Source organism: Glycine max, chromosome 11, assembly GCF_000004515.6.
Source record: "Glycine max cultivar Williams 82 chromosome 11, Glycine_max_v4.0, whole genome shotgun sequence".
Lineage (NCBI taxonomy): Eukaryota > Viridiplantae > Streptophyta > Magnoliopsida > Fabales > Fabaceae > Glycine > Glycine max.
The window spans coordinates 884,386-898,073 of record NC_038247.2 but is presented as its reverse complement, the minus strand read 5'-3'; the positions used below and the strand labels follow the sequence as shown (position 1 = coordinate 898,073).

Sequence of the window (13,688 nt, the reverse complement as noted above, 5' to 3'; positions counted from 1 at the left end):
AAATGATTTTAATCTAATTTTAGTGAAGTGATAGCTAGTGTCATCTATATAGGTTGAGGTCAAGAGAAAGATTAGGGATATAACATTTACATACAACATTCTAACTTAAATGGAGTATCGTTCTCAAGAATGTTGCGTGAAAGTGAGATTAGAGAGTCTAATGATATATATTTTCATTTAAAAACAATAAATATATTAAAAGTAGATATAACTTCCATTCAAAATTAACTCATAATTTATAGTATTTTATCCTTCATTTATAGAATTTGTTTTTATAAGCATTATTAATTACAAATTCTTTACATCAAGCACAACAAGTGCCTCCGTACGTAGCTTTTCATCAGCACCATAAATCTGCATAAAATAAAATTAAACAATTATATATGACCAAAAACTCCTAATTAAGAAAGTCTATGCACCTAGTTTTTCATTAGTTAATTTATAAACAAATTCATATAATTTAATAAAAATTTTGATGATAAATTTAAGATATTTTAAAATAATATAAATTAATTAAATCTTAATATATTTGATTTCTTATTTGATAAAAAATTTAAAGATTTTATACTTAAATAAAATTTTAATTTTAATTTAAAATGTTTTAATTTTAATATTTTATTTTAATTTATCAGTTAAAATTGATTTTTTTATTGTGAACGATGATTTCTCATATAATACATTTTGTAACATATATAATTTAAACCACACACTTTTAACTTCCAGACAAAGCCAGCACCCGCCATGTTGTTTAGCTTTAGCCAGTCATTTATAAAATATATTAATGACTACTATGCATTTTTTATATACTTAAGAATTTCGTTGTCAATAGTCAGTAATTAATTAATTCTTTTTTTTGGCTTAAAGAATAATATTAAGGTGGGTTAATTTTTGCTTTTCTCGGCATTTTTTTTCATTTTTCATATATGCAACAAATAAATTCAATAACTTTATTCTATGCACCTCTTGCCATAAAAAAGAACACTATACGAAGAGGATATGAAATCACTTATCTAATTTAGTAGATTTGAAAGTTTTATATTATCCTCTAATACAAAGCTAAAAATCCCGAATTTTTCATAAATAAACTAAAAAATAAGCCTTGCGAAATCAAATAGTGTTGACGCCAAGAAATATCGCGGTAACAGATACATATAGTTTCTTTTAAAAAAAACTCAAATACTGCATAAGTGGAGAGACTCCTTTATTATATATGATGTATCATTATTCAATATTTTGTACTACGTACTTAAACTAAAGCTTTCTACCATCAGCTGATTTTAATTGTAGCTTCGTTATTTAATTATACGTGTCTGATGTATTTATCTGAGCTTTCTTTTATATTAGGGCGAAAATGCTATGCATATCATAGTATTATAATATAAAAATCGATCTATGTATATCACTTATGATTTTGTATTTGTTTCGCGGATTATATAATTAATTAATATCACATGCTGAGATTGAAGTATATATATCTTATATGAGAATCAATTTATATATAATACAAAGTAAACTACGTATATATATATTTTAGCTTTTGATGAAAAAGGTTTAGTATTTTTTTTGTCCCATGTAAAAAATTATGAGTATTTTTTAATTTATTGAATTAAAAATTAATTCCGTTCATCTTGTGTAATTGTTGTTAGTTTAAAGAAACTTTACACAGTAAAAATCGAATAAAAAAATATTTAATATATTGTTGAAGTTATCATTATCACCAATAATATAGATTTACTTAGACGTATAGCACTTGTAAGTTGTGACCCATAAACTCATTGAATTAATTAAAATATTTAACTGTAATAGAAAATACGTGTTTAAAGCTTTGGAGTGGATGGTGGATTGTGGTATGACCCAGGTTTTGTTTGAGATGGATTGCAAAGTCATTGTGGATAGAGTCAATCAGTTGTTCTCAACACAGGATACTACAGACCTTGGAGCAATTATTCTTCAATGTAAATACATTCTTGCACAGTACCAAAACTCTAGGGTTTCTTTTGTTAAGAGATAAGTAAATATTGCAGTTCATGCTCTTGCAAAGGCTGCAATATATCTTGCTAAACTCAATTTTTCATACTACTGCTTGTATCAACAACACTAGTATTATCAATGAAACTCCTTGATTTTCTCTTTTGTCAAAAAAAAAATGTAATAGAAAATACGTGTCATTGTATCCTTGTTTATTATTTTAATAATATTGTAAAGTTATTTTATTTTTGTATGTTCCTTGATGCAGACAACCTAATTTATCTGATATCCTCATACCTTAATTAGCTAATAATAGAACCCAACTATGTTGGTATAAATAACTATACACAGGAATTGAGATATAGTGATGGTTGATCAACATAGCTAAGATCTTGAAGATAGTGCTTACCGAAAAAAAAAACCCACTTGTGTTTAATTTTGTTGGGTTCAGTATTTGTGTTTATAAATCATATCTCAAAAGTTAAAAAAGGACAAAATATTTTAAATGACTATCAAGGTTCAATATCAATTTGAAGGAAAGTTACAGTAACATTTTGTTTTTGGAAATACAAACCGAAAAAAAAAAAGAAACACAAAACAAAAGAAAATATATTTTGAAGATTTTTTTTCAGTTAAAATGACTTGAAATTGAAAGTGAAAGAAAAAGTATGAGACCCAAGTCAAAAAAAATCTCTAAAGAAGAAAACGGGTCAGGATGAAAAAAAAAGCTGAAATAATAAGTGCACATGTACCCTTATTCTTATGTTGTTAGATTTTAACGTTTAATTGTCATTTAATATAATTATATTTTCTTTTCACTTTCTTCTCCATTAATAATAAAAAAAACTCTCATATCATTTTCTTTCTTTTTATTTGATATCTCCTTATCCAAAACTTGAGTTGGAAAAGAAATGTGTATATAATTAATTAAACATGGATAAAAATAATTTCGCATCCCCTAGCTTGTATGTCTATATACACCCAAGTAGAGTAAAGAAAAGATAGGAAACTATGTTGATATAAATAATTACACACAGTAATAGAGAATTGAGATAGTGATGATTAACCAACACAAGATACAGAAGATAGTGCTTACCAAAAAAAAGAAGAAAAAAAAATCAACCTGATGAGTGTGTCTAATTCTTGATGGGTTTTAGTAGTATCCGTGTTTATAATTAAAAGAAAAAGAAAAAAGTCTTATACTTGCATGCATCAATGAATAGCATGCCTTGCGGTTTTCTTTTTTGTCTGCTACTTGGAGATGGAGAAGGGCTCTGCCTCTGAAATGCTAAAAGTCATCTTGATTTGCTCAACTCTCTCGTTCCATCATCTTCTTGCCCCTTCGGCTCCGACGATGCTGCCAATGCCGATCTTGAATAGGGTTTGCTGCTAATGCATGCAATTAATTAATTGAAAACCTCTTCATGTTTTATTTAATTATTCATTTTTTAATCATCAAAAATATTATTTTGTATTCTAGTAATTTTAAAATATGATATGTAATACTATAATTTTTTTAACCTGAATTCCAATATCACGCTGCAAAAAGAAAATCTTGTGATAGTGTGTGAAGGAATTGTATCACGCTTTAATATAATGTTGTTTTGACTAAAATGAACGATTGGATCAATATTAGACTGTGTTTGATGCTTAATTAAAATTCCCTTACGCAAAATCAACCTAAATGTCTTCTACTAATCTTTAAAAATAAGAAATATATATCAAACTCCACAAAATAGTTTTATTTAGTGAAATTAAAAGTTAATAAAACCAAACTATTTTAATTGGTATGAATTTTTTGTCACTTCAACTTCGAATCAAACAACCCATGGAGACGCCTAGAACTTGTTTGGAAACGGGTTGAGAGCAATCGGCATGCGTAAAGTTGAAGCAAATAATTCTTGTTTCTGCGTTGTTTTAAGATTTTGTTGCAAATTTGTATGGAAATGTGGATCTTGAACTCAGATTCAAATATGTTACTGGAAAGAATTCACGTGCATGCAAATGTAAGGTAAGGTTGTTGAGCCTTTTAACTCATTCGATTACGTCCAATGTCTTGTAGCTTTTAGTCACTCTCGGACTTCGGTGGCTCGTAAATCATACATTAAGTTTATGCTTTATCGTGTCGTAAAACGTAAAAAAAAAATAAAAAAATATTGTCTCATGCTTTTATTTGGTGTGCTGAACTTACCACTTTTCAAGAGTCCAAATCTTCTAATCCTAATAATACATTTTTTTTTTAAAAAAAAGTTAATCCTAATCCTAATAATACATAAAAACCATAGTGTCTTACTTCTATTATATCATTTAAATCTTTATAGATTTAAATAAAGAAAAGAGGTGTAAACGGAGTGGAAATCATAAACCGTTTTTTTGTTTTTTTTTTAATGAAATTCTGAGTAGATATGACATCCTCAGTTATAAGACTAAAAAATGCGGCTTGTTACAACAATAAAACCGAAATTCATGTCTATCAATTCTGATATATTGGAATGAACTGCATTCATATAGTTACGAGTTTGGCTAGCGGTTGCGTTCTTATTCGTAGACTCAGAATCGAAGATTCTTATGTGACATGTTAAATAGTATCTTTAAGATATTAGGTAAGGAAATAAAAAAATACTTATTATAAAAATCATAATTTTTTTAAAGAATTTATAAAAAAACAATTTTACGTATTTCAATAAAAATATTTATTTTTTTAATTCCTTAACCTATATCTTAAGAACACTAGTTATTATTTGTCATATAAAAAACAAAAAGTTAAGGGGGAAGGCCAGTCGTGCCGAGGACGCATTTTAGCTATACATTTGTTGGTAGTTGTCTTTGGAACAAAAAAATAATTAAGGGGGAAGGCTAGTCGTGCCGTGGACGCATTTTAGCTGTACATTTGTTGGTAGTTGTCTTTGGTTTGGTTTTGTTGGTTGGTAACTTGGTGTATCTTAGTTTGACTTTATAATTCCCATGCCTATCCTTGTTTTCTTTTTTTATTATTTTCTATCACTTAGTAATTCTAGTCTCTTAGTAGTCTGTGTGACATTTTCTCAGTTTTTTCAACTGAATATAAGTTGCAATTTGGAAATGTTTGAATAATCAAAGAAGGTATCAACTGTCAACATGGTTGATTGGCTCACTAAGTCAGCTTATGTTAAGGAACTATAAACTTATTTAACGGTGCCACTTCTACAAGTCTACAAGTGCTATTCACAATGTCCCTGTTGTGTTGTATGTTTCTCCAGGTTCTCTCAGTAATGTTGGGTCTTGAACCCTTTGCTTAGAAAAAAAGAAGGAAAAAAGATCAAATTAAGATGGTATTACATAGTAGGGGACCAGGGAGCAAAAATAGTATTTTCTAGATCTTTTGTCACAGAAATCACTCACATGCTGCTACTGTCTACTTCTTGTGACTAAACGATATCAACTTCCGCACTCACATGTTGCGTTTATAGTTATATGTAGATGAAATCAACTCCTCTATTTTTCACATGACTTTGTCCCTTGCCAAACTTCATGGCCAACATTCTCTGCTTCCATCTGTGCTTTTTTGTATTGTATACGTTCTTATGTCAAACACCAATGGGAGCTTATAACTTCGGGTTCACCATTCAACTAATCCGCCACAACTCACCCAATTCTCCCTTCTACAAACCAGATGAACTAAATGAGTCATTCTACCAGTTTCCCAAGAAATCAGATGAACTCCGGAATTTTCAATGAAAACGACATGGGAATCATTGGACTAGGTGGGGGCCCTCTCTCACTTGTTCCACAATTCGGTAACCTTTGGGAGCAAAAGGTTCTCTCAGTGCCTGGTTCCTTTTCATGCAGACCCTCACACTTCAGGTACCATTAGTTTTGGTGATGCCAGTGATGTTTCAGGTGAAGGAGTAGCCACAACTCCTTTGGTCTCTGAACAAGGTCAGTCTCCTTATTTTGTCACATTGGAAGGCATATTGGAAGGCATAAGTGTTGGGGATACATTTGTGCCCTTTAATTCTTCTGAAATGCTTTCCAAGGGGAATATAAATGATTGATTCAGTCACACCAGCAACATATTTACCACAAGAATTTTATGACCGACTAGTGGAAGAATTGAAGGTGCAGAGTAACATGTTACCCATTCATGATGACCCTGACTTGGGCACACAATTTTGTTACAGAAGTGAGACAAACTTGGAAGGGCCAATCTTGACTGCACATTTTGAGGGGGCAGATGTGCAATTGATGCCAATTCAAACCTTCATCCCTCCAAAAGATGGAGTATTTTGCTTTGCAATGGCTGGCACTACTGATGGAGAATATATATTTGGCAATTTTGCTCAATCAAATGTTTTGATTGGATTTGATTTAGATAGAAGGACTGTTTCCTATAAGGCAACTGATTGCACTAATCGGTAGAGACCATTTTAATGTAAATTTAGTATAACTGACAGTGAGATCTATAATTTGAGGTTGAGATCAAGAGAGAGATTAGAGATGTAACATCTCATACAGGATTCTAAATAAAGTGTGATTCACTAAGCCATTCCGTGGGATGAAATAGGGAGTTTTCTTTGGCTCATTAATTTATGTCCTGTGGTGGAGGCTAATGCAAGTCGAATCTCTTTTGTTGAAGCGGCGGAGAAAAGCGTGGAATACTGGCCGTTACTCTAATGATATATATAATATATTTGTATTTATTCATTTTTCACGATTAAAAAAATCTCATTTAACTAACTCCTATGCCACGTCATATAACTAACTCGCACCCCCTAATCTTATTTTCTTTCTCCTATAAAGATCATGATTATTTACTGGTGTCCTCTCTCTCTCTCTCTCTCTATTTTAACAAGTTATAACTTCCATCTAATTAAAATACACTCTAGGTGTAACTTTGTTAGAATACTCCTCAAAAACCAAGTATGTATACATTGTGTGGAGATAGATATCATATTCATATAGGGAAAAAATTGCATACTATGGCTTTTGCAGTTAGGAACCTTTTGTCTACCATCTGCAAGTTCAAGTGTCAACGGACATAAAAAATAGAAGTTCAAGAAAGCTCAATTCATGTGGTAAAAAATGGCGCATGGAATTAGCTCTTCACAAAAAGGCCAAATCAATGTACAAACCATAATCAATCAATAGACAGAACTAAAAGTTCCCTTCCCACACTCTCCAACTGAGATTTGGAGTATTTCTTTGCCAGCTTGGCTTTGTCGGCAACAGAGACGTCGTGGAACCTAGGACAACCAAACAGTGGATTCAAGAAATGTCATAAATATTGAAAACTGGTAATAGTATCATATAAAATGCTTAGGTGTTATAAAACATACCTGATGCCAATTCTTGCTCAAAGGTTGCACTGCTACCCGGATCTCTCCCACATTGCGCAGAGGGGGGAGGAGAGGAAAGCATAAAATTCTCTTTTTGAAATCATCTTTATCTCTACCCCGAACATATGAACCCCAAGAAGCATTACCCTCTCTTCCAGTATCTTTCAAGAAGAATCGAGTGGGCCCTTTACAAACAGATTTGTATGGTTCCCTGGCATCGAAATCAAATTCATTTGTTTGACTAATACCATTCCAAGCAGAGTAAGTTCTTTCAGAGCGCTCCAGTTCTCGAGGAAAAACAATGTTAGGCAGGACTTGAACGACATAACCAAGTGACACCGAAAATGTTAGATGCCGTGCATGGTCGTAACATATTGAACGCTGCAAAAAGCTTTTGGGATCGGCTTTCATGGCCTTTGTAAAAAGTTTCAGGCTGTCCAAAGAGCTCAGGCCAGGATAAAAGGAATTAACAGCTTCAACATGATGAATTGATACAAATGGTGCTATTGGGTGAGAGGATAGAAGACCATGAGCGTCACCTCTTATGTCCCACTGAAAGATTAAATGAAAAATTAATCCTGATCATTTACGTATTCTAAATGACAAAAACGGTAATAGCTGGATTATAATCAATCATACTAATCATCTGACAAAATATTCCTTCTCTTAGAATGGAAAGAAAATAAAAGATGCGATCAACAAAATACCTGGTGAAAACCGTGCTCACATGTCAGTGGAATGCCAAGTTCAGTGATGCAGGCATGCAGTCGATCATCACTACCATAAAGCTTGGGATATCGCTCAATGCATTCGTCAAGAATCTCAGAGAGAGCCTTTGCAAGTGGATAACTTATTGCAATCCCACTACCACCAAAGGCCATTGAATGACTAAAATAGGTATTTGCCGAATGGCTCTCTGAGGGGCTCCCTATGTAAATCATTTCAGAAGAATTATACTTGCTGAGAACATCAACTAGGTTATTCACGTTGAAGATGGTATCATCATCACAGAGAACAAACCAGCGCACATCAGAGAGGCCTAGGCAAAAGCTCTCTCTCACAATGCGAGAAATCCGGAGGCCAGAAGGGTGACCAACGGGATTAGTGTAGCGGAAATATGAGGTGTCTTCAGAAATCATGATAGGGGGCAATAAATCATCTCCAGGTTCTTCAAGCACTTGTTCCTCTAACCACACATGGCCACGCATGTCATTAGGACGCCACCACAGTTTGACATATTCCTTCCTCCGTTTCCAAAGCTGAGATGATCCTGCTATGCCAAAAACAATATGTTTAAGTGACAAGCCTTCCTCTTCAACAATACTGCTACCATTATGAAGATGATCATTCATGGTCTCAAATTGGAGAGCTGGTGGAGGTTTTACTTTCGCAAGGCGATGAGAGATGCACTTCTTCCAATTGAAAAAGTGGGGGCTACTTTCCCAATCCTTTAAGTGATGAAAGCAACAGGTAGTTGCATCAGAGAAGACAACGGAAAGCCAAGCAGTGGTAGATATAAGAAGTGCTGCTATGGCTACAGCAAAGGTTCCAATGCGGCATTGGCGCCACTGACGGCTTCTGGATCGACTGATAGGCAAAGGACATAGACGGGAATTCTTGTCATAGTCATGATAGGATGACACAATGGTCTTCAATGCTTGAGTCATCATCACCATCATTCCAATGTGCATGTCTACCTCCCACCGGCAGGAGAGACACAGTGAAATAGCAAAAGGATAAAACGATATAGAGGTGTTTCCTCAGCAGGAATAGTGACACACACCCGAGCCAAACTTGCTACACCCTACAAAAAGACAGAAAAAACAGGAAAATGTTACAAGTAAGTGCATCTTTAGGATTCATTAGTTTGAGTGGAAAATTATAACTTTTTATAAGTTTTTCCAGAAAAAGAAATTGCACCCCCTCCCAAAAACAGATAAAAGGTTGTCTATTAGATAAGTATTTTATTGCTTGTTTCCTTTGAAGTATTTTCCTCGTTATAAATAAAACCAAAAAAAAAAAAAAATGCGACAAGAGAATGGTAGTAATCATTTCAAAATAAGACATTGGTTGCAAATACATCAATCATATTGAGAATGTTCATAAAGCATGTTCATAGTAAGTTAGTAACACATAACCTAGAATCACAAATCTTTAATTGCTGCTAGAAATCGTTCAAATTTCCAACCTTTGATGCAGTCATTTCATCCCTTATACTTGATCACAGAGCATTCTCATTTCTAATTTTTTTGCGTTGTCATCAACTCTCTTTAATACATATATGATATGATAATTTGTTTCCACTCCCGTAACAAAATTATCAATTATAGAGCATGCAACTATGTCTACTATGTTCACTTGAATGTCAAATAGAAAATTGGTTAAGCATCACAGAATGGGAATGGCTTCTTTGACCAAGAAAGAGTGGCAGTTGTCAAACAACTAATGTGACAAGTTTACACAATATGGCACTTATAAGTTTAAGTTGACCTTGCCATAAATTAGATCCAAATTAATGACTAATGACCAAAACAGCTAGGTCCCACTGATGAGTCTGCATATGGGCAGGAGGAGAAACCCATTTTTTTTTTTTATCTCAATTCACCACCCACCCCTCCCCCCAAAAAAATCTAGCCGTATATATAAATCAAATTTGTTTCCAATAACACAAGAATCCACATCCACATAAACCAGCAAGCCTGTAACTTCAAATAACTACTCTAGGCCATTAAGAAAGTGTTTTCAACTGTAATTAGATGAATCCTAAAGTTCAATTGTTATAAACATGTCCACTAAGAAAAATGATTACAGAATATTACACTACTTCAAAACAAACTAAAAATATGGAAAGCAAGTCCTACAACAGGCTTTGTATGCATATCTGTAAGAAGAATGCACGTAATAACATCACCACCTAGTTATGTAGTCGCTAATAGTTTCTACATTTAGAAAAACTTCAGTTCGAAATTGAACATCCAAAAGCCACTCAACAATTGCACATCGCCTAGTAAGTAGTAACCCACCTTAAGCATCGCTTTGCAATCAAAGGGACAGGGGAATATTACACATACATGTGTTTATTTTATATTATCCGTAAATACTTTCTAGCTTAATACCTATGAAATGCCAGCAATCAATTACTAAGCAGAAAAGCTAAAGGCCCTTTTCACTTTTAACTACAAAATTGTCACTTTTGTTTTCAATTTATTTCCTATTTTCAAAGGTTTGCACTGAATGAGGTGTTAATTAAAAGTGAACCCAGCAAATGGAAATGAAAATAGATGTAAACAAGTCCTACTAAAAGCACAGAATGAGGTGCAGCAAGATACAAATTTTGCGTGAACCAAATTATATTTGAAGAAATATAGGGGAGACTATATTAATTCCCAAATCAGGAACCCCAAGGATCATCACATCACAAACCCCAGGACAAGATGGGCTTTTTACAGGGAGATATAAGCTTGGTCCAGTAGTTGAGGAAGGGTGAAGGGATAAATGAGGGAGGAGAGGTCGCGGGTTGGAATCCCCGACTGACATTTTTCACAAAACTAACAAACTAACATTTGTGCATAAAAAAAAAAAGATGGGTTAAGGCAAATAAAAAAGGGGTGGTGAAAAATAGTCAGATAGGATTTAAGTTAACAAAACTCATTTCGAGAAATTGCAGAGAGGAAATTACCTGATTGAGAAACTATGGAATATGAGGGTTCCTATTCCTGTTCCTAAAATGCTGAAAGTGCAGTGTTGGTGTTGTTGGGTACTTAGAAAGAACTAGTTAGTTAACCATTTCCTTTGCTGCATTTGCATGCCTCATCTCTTCATCATCGTATTGTTTTGGAAGTTGGAACACAGAGATCAGATGCAACCACCAAATCATGCCAAAATCAATAATTGCATTGTTCTGCTCCTATGTTTTTGAATTTTAGGGAAATGTCAGGCGTAATCATAACAAATACGTTTCACTTTAATTTGAAAATTTCTCTAAGACCAAAGTTTTATAGTTAACTTTTGTATTTTATTGCATTGCATTAATTGGTAGTGATAGTCTCTACACGCGATTCGTCTTAGACATTAAAATATGATTTATTATGACACATTTCAGTTTGGCACAGAGATCAGCTGCAGCCACCAAATCATGCCAAAATCAATAATTGCATTGTTCTGCTCCCATGTTTTTGAATTTTAAGAAAATGTCAGGCGTAATCATCACAAATACGTTTCACTTTAATTTGAAAATTTCTCTAAGACCAAAGTTTTATAGTTAACTTCTGTATTTTATTGCATTGCATTAATTGGTAGTGATAATCACCACAAAGTATCTTAAGATTAATCTTCACTAAAATATTCGTGTGATATTTATATATCACTAAAAGAATACAAGCCCAATTCAACAATGATATGTTATTATAGTATTTTTAATAAATAATATATGCATTACAAATTATAGTATTTTTTATTTCAGTACGCGAGCAAGCAAAACAAAGAGAATTTCAAATTGTTAAGTATTGTAAATTTTCTTGAATTTTATAAAAAAAATACTACTAATAATATATATTTATTAAACTGTTTTGCTTTTATAATGTTTTTCAAAAGTAAACAGTTTTTAATTTTTGCATGAAGAATTTAATGATTTCAAACCATAAGGCAGTATTCAAAACAAAATCATTAGAAAAAAACTTAAAATAAATGAAAATCATAATATTATTATAAACTCCCTGATGTCGAAGGAAATAATAGCGTTTCACAAATTTGCATGCTATAAGATTTTTAAAATCGTTGAAGTGCTTTGTTTATTTTTTATTTTTTTTTTGAATTTTGAAATAACAAATGAAAAGCTTCCCTGTCTTAAAAGAAACATTAGCAGTAGTTGGTATAGAAGAAGATGAAGCATTCAATACCTTGTAACAGTGAACCAATGAAGAACGAAAAAGGGACAGAAGTTCCCGTAGAACGGACAGACACATTTAGAACTTTTGTAAAATAAAATACTAATGTTTCTATAAGTAACATACCACACTAAATACATATTGCCTGTAAAAAAAAAAAATACAAGTGCTAAATACATACCACACTAATTCGCAAATCACACAAAATCTTAACAAATACTTAATTCCAATGGACCCAATAATAATAATAATAATCTCTATAAATAAATTAGACATATTAATGTAATATTTATAAAAAAATAAATAGATTTTTTCTTATAGATTTGTTATTTAATTAATATTTTATAAAATAAACATTCAAATTTATATTAAATATAATATATGAAAATGATATACACTTATATAATAAGTAACTCTTTTTAGGGGGACGAGTAACTTATATACTTGGAAAAAAATAGGAATTAAGTATTTAATAATATTAATGTGAATATTTATACTAATAAATATTGGGCCAAAATTTACAAGTTTGTCGGACCATTAATAGTCCGAGGACCAAGGTAATAGTTCTAAACAACTACAGAAATTGTTATTCTCACCCCTTAAATTGTTATTTTCATCTCAAACTTTTTCAAAACAAAATAAAAACTATAAAGGGACAAGATTACCCCTCCTCTCTTCTCTACACCCCTTCCCTTTCTTCTCCTCCCTCACATTTGAATTTTGGTTTTCAATAGTATCATGATTTTTTTTTGTATTTGGCAAAGATAAGAATGGAATCACAATTTTGTTGTAGTATGGAGATTACAAAAAAAAAATTGACAAAGAAATATGTTTTCATTTTTATACAATGAAAACATATTTTCGGTGTAGTATATGGGTAAAAAAAATCAAAACCAAAATACATTTTCATTGTTCAAAGTATACAACAAATACGTATTTTTGTTTCAAATTTTTTTTTTGCACTCCTATACTACAACTAAAATACATTTTTGTTGTATGTTTTATACAAGAGAAACGTATTTCCCTTGAAAGGATATTTTGAAAAAATGAAATTTAAAACACATGGGTTGAGAATAGCAAAATGTTGGATAAAAATAGCAAAGTGCGGGATAAAAATAGCAAAATGCACGATGAAAATAGTAATTCCCAACAATTACATGCTCAACCTTCATCTTATTATAAGAACTTTTTTAGGAAACATGTTTGATTATTTTTATAGTAAGAGTTGAGACTCCCTTCAAATTGTCTCTTGCATTAATTTTTTTATTAAAATATCCTTAATTATTTTATAAATCTATAAATATAAATGTTGTAAATTAATGAAAATGGTAAATATTCATTTTAATCCTTGAAAGCATAAGACTGTGACAAATTAATCCCTAAAATATGAAAAATTAAAATCTAGTCCCCAAATATACAAAAAGTGTAACAAATTTATCCTATGGTGAAGTCCCCATGTGTTGCAATTAGCCCCTCCCACCAAAAAAAAAAAAACTAAAAAGTAGTAGTTTGAAATTTA

The 13,688-nt window shown here is 31.9% G+C and overlaps 1 protein-coding gene and 1 pseudogene across 1 annotated transcript; one reads left to right on the top strand and one right to left on the bottom strand.

Annotated features, from left to right (window-relative positions):
* The first annotated feature begins 5,191 nt into the window (after positions 1-5,191).
* Positions 5,192-6,538, top strand: LOC112997701 (aspartic proteinase CDR1-like; annotated as a pseudogene).
* Positions 6,539-6,898: 360 nt separating this feature from the next.
* On the bottom strand, positions 6,899-11,281 carry LOC100819814 (uncharacterized). The gene is made up of 4 exons (XM_003537876.5): positions 10,963-11,281; positions 7,991-9,087; positions 7,284-7,835; positions 6,899-7,190 (listed from the first exon to the last, which is right to left on the bottom strand). The coding sequence occupies exons 2-4, from the start codon at positions 8,972-8,974 to the stop codon at positions 7,089-7,091; spliced, it is 1,638 nt and encodes a 545-aa protein (XP_003537924.1). The 5' UTR covers positions 8,975-9,087; positions 10,963-11,281; the 3' UTR covers positions 6,899-7,088.
* Positions 11,282-13,688: the final 2,407 nt, after the last annotated feature.

Bases quoted from the DNA above. Each gene is read 5' to 3' on its own strand.
- LOC100819814 (XM_003537876.5), bottom strand. From the start codon at position 8,974: ATGCACATTGGAATGATGGTGATGATGACTCAAGCATTGAAGACCATT. The intron at 7,836-7,990 runs GTATTTTGTTGA...TTAATCTTTCAG, and splicing joins GTGAGCACGGTTTTCACCAG to TGGGACATAAGAGGTGACGC. The intron at 7,191-7,283 runs GTATGTTTTATA...TGGTTGTCCTAG, and splicing joins TGAGCAAGAATTGGCATCAG to GTTCCACGACGTCTCTGTTG.